Genomic DNA, 14,786 nt, shown 5'->3' on the forward strand with positions numbered 1-14,786 from the left:
ATGCAAAGTTTATTTCTAACCTTCAGCACACCTTCCAATGTGTTTTCAAGCAATCCTGAAGAACTTCAGGTGTGTTTGATTAGGGATGGAAATAAACTCTGCAGGGCAGTGGGTCACCAGGAGCAGGGTTGAAGACCTCTGGTCTAGATATATTTCTGGATGGTTGGTGAATGGCCACCCCATTAACAAGACTGTGACGTCAGTGAAGAGCTAGTGGGTGCTTGAGCTGGAATATTGGGAAGTGAGATGGAATGTCTCTTTAGGGTCCCCGAGGATGTTAAAATGACTTCTGAAAGATATGTTTATTACATTTTCTCTATGGTATAAAAAGAAGGATGCAAAAACACCCCGACAATATGACTGTTTGAAAATCTATTTCTAAACCCAACGTAAATGTTTCTCTCTGTGAGCTTTGGTTAGGGGTGTAATGCAACTTTATGCACAACTGCCAGTCAGCATGAGTTTTTGGGGATGGCAGAGACATGCTTTTTTGCTTCAAATACCTATTAATTTTTTGCAAAATGATAGTTGTTTCATGCCTTTTGCAAAACATTGCACTATTTTATGCTTTTCCTCACCATATTGTATGAGAACGACTTGCTTGATAGACCATTTTTCACATTTCCGTGTTTCTCAGAAGCTGAAGTCGTTATATTTACTTTCAAAAACAGTAAAAAAAATAGAGAGATATAGCGGCAGTCAGAAGAGAGAAAGATGCCAAGTATACAGTCACTCCTGCCGCTGAAGCAGCCTCACAGCAGCGTTAACTAGGTTTTTTTGTAATTTGATGCAAAGGTAATATAAAGTAAAGTGTTATAAATACATTTAAAAAAAAATATATATATAAAACTTTTTACGATGCTGTGAAAAGGGTCCATATATGGAACAACCTCTTTAAGTAGGTTTTCCATTTAAGAAGACCTGGCAAACTAACAAACTAGTCTGAGATTGATACTAGTTAACTAAACAGATGTGAGAAATTAAACCAACACTTTCTTTGAAAAACTAAAATCTGATGTTTTTTTGTTTTTTTTACTGAAATCCTATTGATATGTCACTTGTAAAAGTGTAAAAAGGCTACATCTCAGTACATATTTTGAATGTAATGTCCAATTACACAAGTGCAGGTTTACAGTGAAACTAGCAATGGTTTTCTAAGTTGTTTTCAGACATGTGGCTCAAAACTGCCATAATTGCATAACTGCAGTATACACAAAAGTTTGACTACATCCATATACAGCACCTATTTTTTTAATTGCTATTTGGTATCAAGAGAATAAAATAAAAACCACACTGGTGTACATTCAGGCAAGTGTCAACTAGCAGGCCAATACAAGTTCAGCTGTGTTGTTAGCCTACATTTAAGCCTACATTGTCAAAAATGGCTTAGTGTTTCTTAACTGTTCAGCTGTTTAAATTTAGCTGAAAAGTCTAATAATTCCCTGTTTCTATTGTGACAACATATTTTGTTTATTTTTCTGAAAAATATAATATACCCTACACAAAATCATTAAAAAGTGTGGGGCTTTTAAAAATAAATCATTTTATTCAGGATACATTAAAATTAAAATAAATGCTATTCTTTTGAACTTTCTGCTTATCTAAGAATCCTTAAAAAGGATCATGGTTTCCTTCGAAATATTAAGGCAGCCCAACTGGATTCAAAATTGATGTTGATACATTTCCTATTATAACACACTTTGTTTTCAGTAGGCTACTTTAGTTTACTTCCTTTTATGAGGGATTTTCCTCTAAATCAGCAAGAGCAAAGCTGTCAGTATTGCCCTCCCACGTGACCGTATCTTAGCAACGTGATGCGTGGGTCATTAGACTGAATGGCTAGGTAAAGAATAACTTATTCGTATGTGCGAGACATTCGTATCTGCACGATTACGAGTATTTTTGCACATGTGTTCGCGTGTTACTCAATCCAAACTTTTTTTTTAAACAAACCTTTAACAGAGGCAACTGATTTCTACGGCACTAGAAAGACTTAATTAGCCTGGCTAACCGACACGCGCAGAGATTCTAGCGGTTTCATCGGGTAACATCGTGTTTCTGATTGAGCTTTCCTTCTACAAGACACGACGAGCGATGTCAACGGCAGATAAGACAGATGCAGAAACTGACGGCTCGAGGGAGCAGAAAAGCACAGTAGAAGATAATCATATGAAGAAAGCATTACATAATGACGACGAAGGAGTACAAGAAGCTGGAGAAGGAAGAAGTGAACTATCCAGTCTTGGAGAGAATGTTGCGGATTCACAAGTTTACACAGCCACATCATTGTCTGTCGTTCCCAAGGAGAACAGAACCAAAACTCACCCACTGGTAATGGTTTGATAAAATTACCTTTTTATTTACTTCCAGATATTATCTTCTAAAACTAAAAAGATGTCGTATACCGTATTATGCATTATATAATTACAATACGTTTATTTAGGAGCTAACCATACTGATTAAGTAAAACTGTTAAGTAAAAATCATATTATTTTCAAATGCTTAACACTAGGCTATACCTTAGTTTATTTAATTCACATCTATGTAAAACTTTGATCTTTGCAATTGCAGGTCCTTGACTGGGCTTATGGGATCAACCAAACACTACCTGTTCTCAGCCTGCAGGATGAAGATAGGCTTGTCATCTTGTATATTTGTGCTCATATTGCTGTCATGTATGATCACACTTCTAATGCTCAGCATCTGTTACAAGTAGGAGGCTCAGTTGGCTACAAACTAAGAAAGTAAATCATAAAGTTATTCTAAAGCCTCAATTTCTATTGTAACTTTTCCTTTTGTGCTGTTTGGTGTCTACAGGGCCACTGCAGTCCAATCACCTGTTTGTGTGCCAGTGAAGACAGGCGTTGGCTTGTGACAGCGGACATGGGCCGAGAGAGTCTTGTTATTATATGGGATGCTTACACAGGGTAACTCTGACCCAAATATTCATATATGTATATGAATATATATGTGTGTATATGATTATACAATCTATTTATATTGTTTTTGTAAATCTGCCCTTACAACTGACTGTAAGGACTTGATGGTCTTGAATATGATTTTCAAAAAAACCTGTTGAAGTCGTGACGAAAGGAAAGTAGCAACAGATCTTTTCTTCCGTATTGTGATGTACATCGAACTGAAACGGATTATTGAAAAATAAATAAAGGTAGAGCATTTAGTTTAATAAAGGTAAACTAAATGTTTGGAGAAATTCGGCATACATCACTAGAGAGAAGTGTGTTGTTTCAACAGAAGATCGTGTTATGACATTTTGATCAGGAATTACAAGGTGGACAATAAAGAAACCTATACATGGATGAATCAATCACAATAAGATCTATAACATGCATTTACAAAATAATTTTCATTTCATGTCAATCCATAATATATGTTGAAGGATTCCTGTGCGGACATTGTTTGACTGTCATCCAGAGGGTGGAGTTTCTGCCTTGGCACTTTCAAAGGATTCAAAATATCTGGCGACTGTTGGAGCTGGAGCAGTACAGGTTTAAAACATAATGTTTTATATTATCTATCATATTTTTACATAACCTCGCTGTAGATATCTTACGTAATCTTAGATACACCCTCCAGGAGCCGTGCATTTCCAGCATAAAAATCATAACTGTATCATAACTGAAATGAAGATGAACATAAAAAGATCAAATGAAATCACATAATATTTTCACTGGTCACAAATACACTGACCTATGTACTTTTTTTCTATGCATTAGCGAGTGTGTATTTGGGACTGGACAGATGAAAGCGACAGCCCACAATGTCAAGTTGACCTCAGCCCAAAATATGGTTGCCAGGTATGTTGCAAAATTGTGCTTTGATGAGGTTATTATGCTGACCTTACTGAAAAAAGTATACCAAAATGTATTTAAAATACGTTTAATTCATACTAAGTTTACTACAAAACCATTTACATATTTCATGATGTATCGCTTGAGACTTTCTGATATAAATATTATAATTAAAATTATTTTAAAAATACTTCTTTATTGCACATTTCTTAATATTAAGCCTAATGTGTTTTAATATCACTATTAGTAAAGATGGTATGATCTCTGTTTGATATTATTCATTTAATGCAAGATATTTAAAGTGTACCAAAAGTATATTTGCAATAGTTACACTTTAGCACAATCAAATATACTGAAGTATATCTTTAGTTGGACCTCAGCACTATTTCTGGATAACTAAAGTGCATTTAGTACAAAATTAGTTTTTAAATTTAACAGACTTTAAGTATATCAATTTAGTATACCAACAATACAATTGCAGGGTATTTATATTACATTTTTTAATTATTTTAATATTTTAATTACATTAATATGTAAATGTAACATACTTATAATAAAATAAATGTATTTCAAATACATTTTGGCATATTTATTTTTCACTAGAGGAACACATAAAAAGTGGAAAAAAGCAGTCTTAATTTAAAAAAAAAAAGTATTCCTACTTTATGAATACTGGTTATCAGTCAGCTTTAAATGCGTCTAACATATAAACATTCTCCATGTCTTCCCAGAATCAAATACTTTTCAATCCATCTGACAGCACACAGTTGGTTAGCAACAGTAGCACTCAGGTTCTCTTCTACAACTGGGTAGGAATTATTTATTTGTGTTACTGATTTACTATTTTAGTTGTCTGTATATAACAATGAATTCTGTTGCTCAGGAAAGGGGACATCTGGAATACTCTGCTCCTGAAATTACTGACAAGGTTGGCAGAAGAACCTTTCATCAGGTTACATTTCTGTGTGCTGTTGTGATATATTCTGCCCTGCTTTTTGGCATTGACCTTTTGCAAATATGTCCCCATACAGACCTTCAATATGGTGCTAGGTTCCCTGAGCCAGTCCATCTTCCACTACGACAGTGTGCAGGCTCTTACAGCCACCTCAGCGGGGAATATAGTTCTCTGGGACAAGCAGACTGAGTCTGTCTCTTCTCAACCCATAGTGAGAAAAGCCATGAAAATTGTGCCTCTCCAGAAGGAAGCGATCACTGTATTGACTCTGACTGACAGGTATATATGACACACAGATACAGTTTATGGCAAATCTGTGCATTAAGATTTTTCAAAAAAATCCTAATAAGCTAATAACTGTGCTGCCACTGCAAGGTTGTGCCTATTACATTTACACTTGTTGTATGTTATACTTTGCTATTCACTTGTTGTTTTTCTGTTTGACATTATTTAACCAATGCCATTACAAAATCTGTATACATGTCTCCATTTGTTCTCTGTCAAGTTTCATAGTAACAGGCGACGTGAATGGCCAAATCAAATTCTATGATGGAAATCTCAAGCTCATCAACTTTTACAATGAGTTTAGCATGGATCCCATCAGATCCATCTCCTTTTCCAAAGAAAAGCCTTCCACTAGCAGCCTGGGATATCCAAAAGACTGCACACTGGATGCCAAACCATTTGTCATAAGGTGAGAAATTCAGAAAGATCTAATATTTATTATGATAAATGTGCCTTAACAAAATATTTAATAAAAAAAATGATGAGCAAGTCAGGATTAAATATTAATTATTGTTTAAAAACATTTTAGAGAGAAACTTTAATTAGCATTTACCGGTATTTCATTCAAAGATGTTTTTAAGTTCCAATAATATTTTTTTTGTCACACATAAGTGTGAGATAGCCTACACAAGTCATCAATTAAAAGCCTAAACTGCTAACAAGAGAGCAGTGTGTAGATTGGATGCACCATCCGTATAACAGAATACATATAGACAGTAAATTGATAGTTGACCCAAAAATGAAAATTCTATCATCATTTACTCTCACGCATGTCATTCATTAAACATGTATGCATTTATTTATTCCCCTGAACATAAAAGAAGATATTTTGAAAATCCTGGTAACCAAACAGGTTTGGTGACGGTTGACTTCCATTTGTATGGACAAAAAAAATACTGAGACATTTCTCAAAATATCCTCTTTTGTGTTCCAGAGAAGAAAGAAGTACATTAATACAGGTTTGGGATAAAATGAGGGTGAGTAAATGATGACAGAATTTTCATTTTTGGGTCAACTATCCCTTTAAAGTAGGGTACTACCTATCTCTGCTTCTGATATTCCTTTGTATCTGTTTATACCACCACTGGAGCCAGAAATATAGAGGCAACATTATTAAATTCTTACTCCGCAATAAATATGTTTCTCTCCTTCCTTCCAATTACAGAAATTTTGTTCTCTCTACTACTTGTGCAACTGTAGTACATGTAAATGCACAGAGACATGTTCCACAGACCCTTCTGAAGGAACATCCAGAACCTCTGGAAGCAGTTGCCTGCCACCCTAAACAACCGCTAGTAGCTATGGGCAGCCACAGCGGCACAATCAAGGTTTGGGATTATGAGTGTAAAGAGGTTGTCTGCAGCAGGGTCTTCCAGCCCCACAAACAGATCCAGTGTATTACCTACGACCCACAAGGTAAACTACTAAACAAGATCTCACTCATGTTATTATAATATAGTTAACATATAATATATGTTTTAGCTCAGCTTTATAGGTACATTGTCTAATCCAAGACTGCCCAGACAGGAAGCGACTAAAATTGCATTCATACCACCTTAAAACATTTGTATTTTTATGATTACGAAGGATGCCACAAATTGCGAATTTGCCCTGTTCTAGGTTTTTACCTAGCAGTAGGCTTTGCCAGTGGGGCTTTGCAGATTGTTGATGCCTGTACACTTCAAAGTGAGGGTAAAGAGTGTTTGCAGTACAGTCAGGACAGCATTACCCATCTCACCTTCTCTCAGGACTCGGGCTACCTGGCTGCTGCGGTTAGTAGGAGTTGCATTTTTGCATAGATTGTTTTGTGAACCTGTCACATTGTGAAATGAAAAACTAAAACATTACTGTTTCTGGCACAAAAATGTTACTAAGTGGTCCTAATTTTTTTTTATGTAACAGTGATGTTGTTGATTTTATGAGAGCGCTTTTTTTTAGTTCCTTTGTTTCGCATTTGTATTTCCCTTCTGCCAGGACACTGGAAAAAGTGTGACATTGCTCCGTCGGTGTAAAGCGGGGACCCAAGAGATTTGGAAGTACCAGGGCAGGCACCACTCGCATTATAAACCTATTCAGGATCTGCTGTTTGGAGTGGATTTAGACAACAATCAGCCTCGCCTGCTCTCTCTTGGCATGGATCGCAGGCTGGTGAGTCCCTGTTTTCTAATATGATCTTGCTCTCTATGTGTTTAACTTGTTGAACTGTGTTAAACGTATCACATCTTCCTGTCTGTATACAGGTTGAGTATGATCTGCAGAACAGCGGTGATAATGAGTTGTTGATTTTGAGCTCTGATCGGATCGAACAGAGTGCTGTGCCCACATGCATGGTGTGGTATCCTCCTCTGACGCCCGAAAACTTCCTCCTTACAGCTTCTGACCTGTATAAGATGAAGCTCTTCAATGCTACCTCCAAAATGTGCAGGTTTGCAGTTTTCCTATTGGCAGTACAAATAGAAATGTCAGTGAAATAAACAGCAATCTCGACTGTTGACAGAGTTATCACCAAAAGCAGCATGACAAGTTGATCGTAGAGACCATTGCCACCAGTGTTCTCTACGATCAAATTAGCTTATGATGCTTTTGGGAAACGCAGCCTGGTTGATTCGTTTATTGCTGAATTTCAAATGAAGCTAAAGCCAAACCATTCTGTCTACTGGTAAATGGGATTTCAAGGATATTTTAGTAATATGGCCTTCTTATGATCCAAAAGGGAAATAAGTTAATAATTGTGTAAAGACAAACATCTCTGTTATGACTATGGACAAAGAAACAGAAGATTCATCTGAAGTACTTTTGTCATCATCCATAAGTGACGGGAAAGGACTTAGTGATGACTTCATGTTACGTGAGGTAATACAAATAAAGGTCAATGGATATACAGGTCTCCTGAATTCCAAATAATTAAATAGGCTGTCAACCAAATATACCAAAAAGGGAGAAAAATAATCTGGTTGTATTGCTTTAATACACCCTACAGTAACACAAATAATACATAAAAATTGTATGCATAGCTAGTGTAAACACAATATAAACAGGTAATAAAAAATAAAACATTCTAACTCAACTATTAGACATTATTAGTATTTATTTAATTGTTTGTGTCAGGATAATATAGCTGTAAAGCAGTTAATGCTCTCTGTGAGATAAAAATAAAAATGTTACCATTAACATTAATACAATTAATACATAGTGCTGTATTTCTGAATATACCAGCACAGCACTAAAATCAGCATGATTATTGCTTTTATACAACAATTCAATAAACAGTTAATGTTGAGTAACCAGTTAACACAGTGCTTGCTAATTTGACTGTTTTTGCTTTGCCTATGATAATATTTCAAAACTAAGCCACAGCAACTTTTCATTCCTAAATGAATCTGCATTTTAATTGGTTGTGTGAAAAAAAAGTGTGTGTGTGTGTGTGTAAACAAATCACTTAGAGTGAATGATTCAATGACTCACTCATTAGTGTTTACCAAAGGTAAACACCCTCAGTGCTGTAGTGAGCTGAACTGTTGCAGCGCTCTTGTAACGCTGCTCGACCAATCATATTCGAGGACCGGAACTAACTGTTGCACAGTACAATAGCTTTTAAATTAAATATTTTTTCACTCTACTATGTTAAGCAGTTTTCTAAGGAGCAAAGGAGTTCCTTTTTCTAATCTTTGGGGAATAAAATTATCTGATCCAAAATCAAACAAGATAAACAAATTTCTGTTGGTGATGCTGTGCTTTGTCTAAACAGAAAAACTGTCTTTGGGCCCTCATATGGTTCTCCAGTGAAAAGGATGGCCATCTTACCTGCATCTAATGATGGCGACCCTAATTCTCGTTACATGGCATATATAACACAAGATAAGGTAAAAAAGTGTTTCAGGCCTCATAAACAAACCATGCATTTGATTATAACTATTACTATTACACATATATAAACTGATTTTTTTAACGTCTTACTAAGATCTCTTGGTATCAGCATGAGCCATTATGCCAATTTTATTTCCTTTACTATGATTTAATGATTTAAGTCTCATTTCATCATTCCTGTTTTTTCTCCTTGATGTAGGTTGGCATTCAGATTTTGCCTGTAGATGGAAACCCTCATAAGTCCTTTGCAATGATCTGTCACTCAACAGGCGTTTCAACTCTAGCCGTCTCATATGATGGGAGAAATGTTTTCACTGCTGGAGGACAAGACTGCACTGTCTTGTCATGGGAGCTCAATTTGTCGTAAGTTTGAAGTACATACGTCCCATGTAAAAGTCAACAGTTTTTTGCAGTTGACTCAACTAGGTCATAATATATCGTGTAGTTGCTCAATTAAAGGAATATTTCACCAACAAAAATTAAATTATACCATAATTTAATCACCCTTAAGCCATCCTAGCTGTCTAGGCCACTTTCTTTAAGTCAAACACATCAGAGTTATAATATATAATATCCTGGCTCTTCCCAGCTTTGTAATGGCATTGAATAGTGCCTGAGTTTTTGAAGCTCCAAAAAGTGCATCCATCCAAAAAAGTAATCACTACGACTCCAGTGGGTTTATAAATGCCTTCTAATGTAAAGCGATGGGTTTTTGTAAGAAAAATCTACATATTTAAACCTTTATAAACTATAATCACTGGCTTCCAGCAACGGCCATACTTGCGTTCACGAGAGAGTCAAGTTTGGGTGGAAGGGTGACCTCTGACCTGACTCATGACATATGACGTAGGTGTAGCGTAAGATTAGGTGAGAATAGAAGATGCCTCGTGAAAACCACGTAACTCTCTCGTGAACTCGCGCATGGCAATTGGCGGAAGCCAGTGATTATAGTTTATAATATTTTTCTTTGGGTGAACTATTCCTTTAAGATGAGGTCAAAAAATATTTGTATGTGTATAATAATAATTGTACATGAATTTATAAAGCTGTTTAGGATTGAAATTCAAATCAACTATATACAGCTTATTGTGTCTGTCACAAATGTGGTCTCATAATTATCTTTTGCAAATATGCAGATCATTGGAGGCATCAGCTGCTCTCGGAGGGAAAGACATGTTTCCCTTCTACAATCTTCTGGAGGGAGGGAGAGATGGACAGCTCTTCAGGGTTTGAGATCTCTATTTTAATGCTTTCTTTTTTCTCATTGTCCTGTATGTAGGTCAAAAAGTACTTAATTTTTAGCAGTGGCGTTTACATCCGTTCATCCTAAAAAGAATTACAGAAAAACAAAAATAAATATAGCTGCAAGCAGCGATTACGGGCCCAAGCCGGTGGCACCGCCACCCTGGTGCCTTTAGTTACACTAAAGGCACCGGGCTGGCGCTGCCACCGGCTTGGGCCCTCCATCGCTGCTTGCAGCTATATTTATTTATATTTATATATATATATATAAAAAGCCGCCACCCCCGTTGCCTTTCGGGTTCCTGTGCACGACGGGCAATAACGTAACCCCGCCAACTGTCGAGAAGAAGTCTGCTTTAGAGCTTGCATCAGTGTGAGTCTTTCTGCTCCCCTCCAAACACACACAGAAAGGGGGGGGGGGGCTGTCTGTGTGTGTGCCCTCCCTCCCTCCCTCCCCACACACACACACACACACACACACACACACACACACACACACACACACACACACACACACACACACACACACACACACAGAGAATGGCAGGGGGAACTCTGTCAGAGAGAGACAAAACCACATTCAAACCAAAATATCTGACTTCCTGTTGGTCGGAGCTTATGACTGTAAATGAGAAAGTTGTCCGGATCGATAAGCACAATATAGAGACCGAGTTTTGTGACTGTAGGTAAAAATAACCCACCCACTTTAGTCAAAAGTATCTTGAAAGTAACACACTTCCTGCTGCCAGTTGGTGGCGCTATAACTTTGACTCACAATAGTCACATCCATGTGATCGCCCTCTTACAACAAACACACTGCTGAAGTTTCATCAAGATCAATAAATGTATGAAGACGTTATAACACATTGTGTTTTTCTTTTCTCGCCATAACTTCGTTTCCTCGCCACGGCCAAACCGTTCGAGATATCAAAAATCCGTCCGCAATTTAGCGTCCTCAATGTCTTTACTTCATGCTGACCGAGTTTGGTGGCGATAGGATAATTTTTCTTGGAGGAGTATATCAAATTCCAGGGGCATGCATTTTCATACAGCCCATGATAGCCGACTTCCTGTTGGACTGGCGTAAAACTTAGAGCACGAAAGTTGTTCGGCCCGATTAAATCTATATGTGTACCGAGTTTCATATTATTACATGCAAACGTGTTTGATATATGGACCAAGTTTTTCGGACCACGTTCAAGGGGGCGCTGTTGAGCTCCCCTGCCACGCCCGGATACCAGCTTCAGCCCAGCCCTGATGGCCGCAGGTTCTGACCTGTGTGCAAAGTTTCAAGAGTTTTCGAGCACGTTAAGGGCCCCAAAAGTGCCCGAGAAGTCCCACACAGCAGAGAAAGGGTTAAAATAAAGCCCCCCTCCTCTCTCACACACACAGACACTGAGAGAGACTGGCAAAATTCCCATCAAATCACATTCAAACCAAAATATCTGACTTCCTGTTGGTCGGAGCTAATGACTGTAAATTAGAAAGTTGTCCGGCTCGGGGAGATAAATATAAATACCGATTTTTGTTACTGTAGGTAAAACTAATACCCCATTTTTGACTAAAGGTGGCGCTACTGAGCCCCTTACCACGCCCGTTTCTGAAACTTCACACATGCCTAGTACCTAATAAATCTGATATGCATGTTGAGTTTCATGCAATTTGAAGCATGTTAAGAGCCTCAAATGCACCCAAAAAGAATATAAAAGTTTAAAGCGTTGCCATGGCAACAGTATTTAAGATATTAATAATTCTTTCACAGGTCTACATCTGCCGTGTGTTTACATTATACACATAAAGTTTGAAGCAAATCGGGTAAAAATAAGAGGGTGAATTCAAAGCATTTTGAAAGTGACACACTTCCTGCTGCCAGTTGGTGGCGCTATAACTTTGACTCACAATAGTCACATCCATGCGATCGGCCTCTTACAACGAACACACTGCTGAAGTTTCATCAAGATCAATTAATGTATGAGGATGTTATAACACACTTCCTGTTTCCAATATTCGCCATAAATTCGTTTCCTCGCCACGGCCAAACCGTTCGAGATATCAAAAATCCCCTCGTAATTTATCATCCTCCATGTCTTGACTTCATGCACACCGAGTTTCGTGGTGATTGGTTGAATCGTCTAGGAGGAGTATTTTAAATTCCATTGCATGTGTTTTTTAAACTACGCCAAATAGCCGACTTCCTGTTGGGCTGGGGTAAAAAGTCAGAGCATGAAGGATATATGAACCGATGAGATCTATAAGTGTACCTAGTTTCATATTTTTACACGCAAGCGTGTTTGATTTATGGACAAAGTTTTCGGACCGCGTTCCAGGGGGCGCTGTCGAGCTCCCCTGCCACGCCCGGGTACCAGCTTCAGTCCGGCTCTAATGGCCGCGGGTTCTGACATTTGTGCAAAGTTTCAAGAGTTTTTGAGCACGTTAAGGCCCCCAAAAGTGCCCAAAAGGTAGTAATATAATAATAGTTAAGAAGAATAATCCTTTGGAAAACAATAGGGCCTTCGCCTTTTCAAGGCTTGGGCCCTAATAAAATGTAAACATTTACAGAACAACCTGTAAAATCGTACTCGGTTACCTAACGTAACCTCGGTTCTCTCTAGAAGAGGGAACGAGTACTGCGTAATGAAATTACGCTCTGGATAAAGTCATCTTTGCTCGAGATATGAAGCCAAAAATGTACCTTAAAATGTGTATATATTGTCAACGCAGTGCAGCAGCAGGCAGACCTAGGCTGTCTTGCGCGCTCATTGGCTGCCTCGCGGCAACTGCAGCAGCCTACCACTGAGCCGGGCGTGACGTCACGCCCAAAGCGCCCTCACGCGTCATAGCCCGCCAGAATGGGGGTGGCTTAGCGTATATAAGACAGCTCGGGGGCTGCTAACACTGGTTTTTCATCGCCTGAAGCGAAGTGAGCTCGGGGCGCGACACGGCAGGGAACGCAGTACTCGTTCCCTCTTCTACGTAGAGAGAACCGATGTTACGTCAGGTAACCGAGTACGTTCTCTTACGAGAGGTTCTCCCCCGGGAACCCCTTGTCAACGCCGTGTGCGCCAAGCATTCACTACATGAATCCCAGGGGGGAACGCCCCAGGGGACATAGATAAGTGAGAAACAGGCGGCCAACAGAGTGGGCTCGCACATGTACATAAGCACACCGAAGGGGATACACATACAGAGCGGCACCGCCGGTCTATACTGAACTCATCGACCCTTATAGCGCAGCTCAACCAGGGCAGTCGTTAGAGACTTTAGACTGAAAGAAGTCTAGCCTGCAGGGTGGGAACTTCCAGGTTATAAAACCTAACAAATGTAGACGGGGAGGCCCAGCCTGTCGCCGTACAGATGTCACGAATAGAAATCCCGCTGGACCAAGCCCACGAAGAGGCCATGCCTCTGGTGGAGTGAGCCCTGACGCCCAGAGGGCATTGCAGGTCTTTTGACGCGTAAGCCGCAGCAATAGCGTCCACTATCCATCTGGATAGGCTGTGTTTCGAGGCGGCGAGACCTTTGGTGCGCCCACCAAATGAAACAAAAAGCTGCTCCGAGCGCCTGAAGGCGGCGGAGCGCGTGATGTAGATTCTCAGCGCTCTGACAGGGCAAAGGAGGTTCGCGTCGACCTCGCTGCCTGATGTCGGCAAAGCTGAGAGTGAAATGATCTGCGCTCTGAAGGGGATGCTGATTGCTTTGGGGACATAACCATGTCTCGGTTTAAGGATGACTTTAGAGTCATTAGGTCCGAACTCAAGACACGCGGCGTTCACTGATAACGCGTGCAAGTCACCCACACGTTTAACTGAAGCTAAGGTGATCAGAAACGCGGTTTTGAGCGCGAGGTACTTTAGATCCACAGTGTAACGGTTCAAAGTGATGTGCTTTCAGGACCTCTAGGACCAAGTAAAGATCCCAAATAGGAACCGATGGGGGCCGCGGGGGATTCATCCTCCTGGCTCCTCTAAGTAAGCGGATGATGAGCTCGTTCCTTCCTATCGCCTGGCCGCGCGTCTACTCGGCGAACGCTGCAATGGCCGCGACATACACTTTGAGCGTGGAGGGGGACCTGCCCATGTCCAACAGCTCTTGAAGGAAGCAAAGCACCCACGAAACCCCACAAGTTTGTGGTTCTAAGCCTTTGTCAGTGCACCATTTATTAAACACAGACCATTTAGACGCATAGAGCCGCCTGGTAGAGGGTATCCGTTGATTATCCATGCTTGCAGAGACCAGCAGAGCGCTCTGGATGAGGATGCCAAATCGACCCGCCGGCTTGAGAAAGGAGATCCTTCCTCATCGGGATCGGCCATGGGGCTGAGTCTGACAGCCGCACCAACTCCGAGAACCATGTCTGATTCTCTCATCGGGGGGCTATGAGGAGCACCGAATGACGTGTTTCCCTGATTCTCCTGATTACCTGTGGTAACATTGAGACCGGAGGGAACGCGTATAACGGGCATCTGGGCCATATCTGGGCCAGAGCGTACTCGTTCTTCGAAAAGAACCTTGGGCAGTGGGCGTTGTCTTTCGACGCAAATAGGTCGACTTTCGCCCTGCCGAAACGGCACCACAATAACTGGACTGACTGTGGGTGCAGGGACCATTCCCCTGGGGGAACGTTG

General features: G+C 39.8%; 1 protein-coding gene across 1 annotated transcript in view; it reads left to right on the top strand.

Annotated features, from left to right (window-relative positions):
• Positions 1 to 1,792: 1,792 nt before the first annotated feature.
• The window catches only part of cfap251 (cilia and flagella associated protein 251), an 18,002-nt gene continuing 5,008 nt past the window's right edge, over positions 1,793 to 14,786 (top strand). Inside the window, exons 1-16 of the mRNA XM_079606947.1 lie at positions 1,793 to 2,331; positions 2,572 to 2,712; positions 2,818 to 2,927; positions 3,401 to 3,509; positions 3,738 to 3,818; positions 4,544 to 4,621; positions 4,696 to 4,740; positions 4,844 to 5,046; positions 5,273 to 5,461; positions 6,218 to 6,468; positions 6,673 to 6,824; positions 7,027 to 7,200; positions 7,293 to 7,477; positions 8,801 to 8,915; positions 9,119 to 9,282; positions 10,056 to 10,146. Coding sequence (XP_079463073.1) covers positions 2,095 to 2,331; positions 2,572 to 2,712; positions 2,818 to 2,927; positions 3,401 to 3,509; positions 3,738 to 3,818; positions 4,544 to 4,621; positions 4,696 to 4,740; positions 4,844 to 5,046; positions 5,273 to 5,461; positions 6,218 to 6,468; positions 6,673 to 6,824; positions 7,027 to 7,200; positions 7,293 to 7,477; positions 8,801 to 8,915; positions 9,119 to 9,282; positions 10,056 to 10,146 — 2,325 coding nt within the window. The 5' untranslated portion in view covers positions 1,793 to 2,094. The remainder of the gene's footprint in view (positions 2,332 to 2,571; positions 2,713 to 2,817; positions 2,928 to 3,400; positions 3,510 to 3,737; positions 3,819 to 4,543; positions 4,622 to 4,695; positions 4,741 to 4,843; positions 5,047 to 5,272; positions 5,462 to 6,217; positions 6,469 to 6,672; positions 6,825 to 7,026; positions 7,201 to 7,292; positions 7,478 to 8,800; positions 8,916 to 9,118; positions 9,283 to 10,055; positions 10,147 to 14,786) is intronic.

Source organism: Phoxinus phoxinus (assembly GCF_949152265.1).
Source record: "Phoxinus phoxinus genome assembly, chromosome: 3".
NCBI lineage: Eukaryota > Metazoa > Chordata > Actinopteri > Cypriniformes > Leuciscidae > Phoxinus > Phoxinus phoxinus.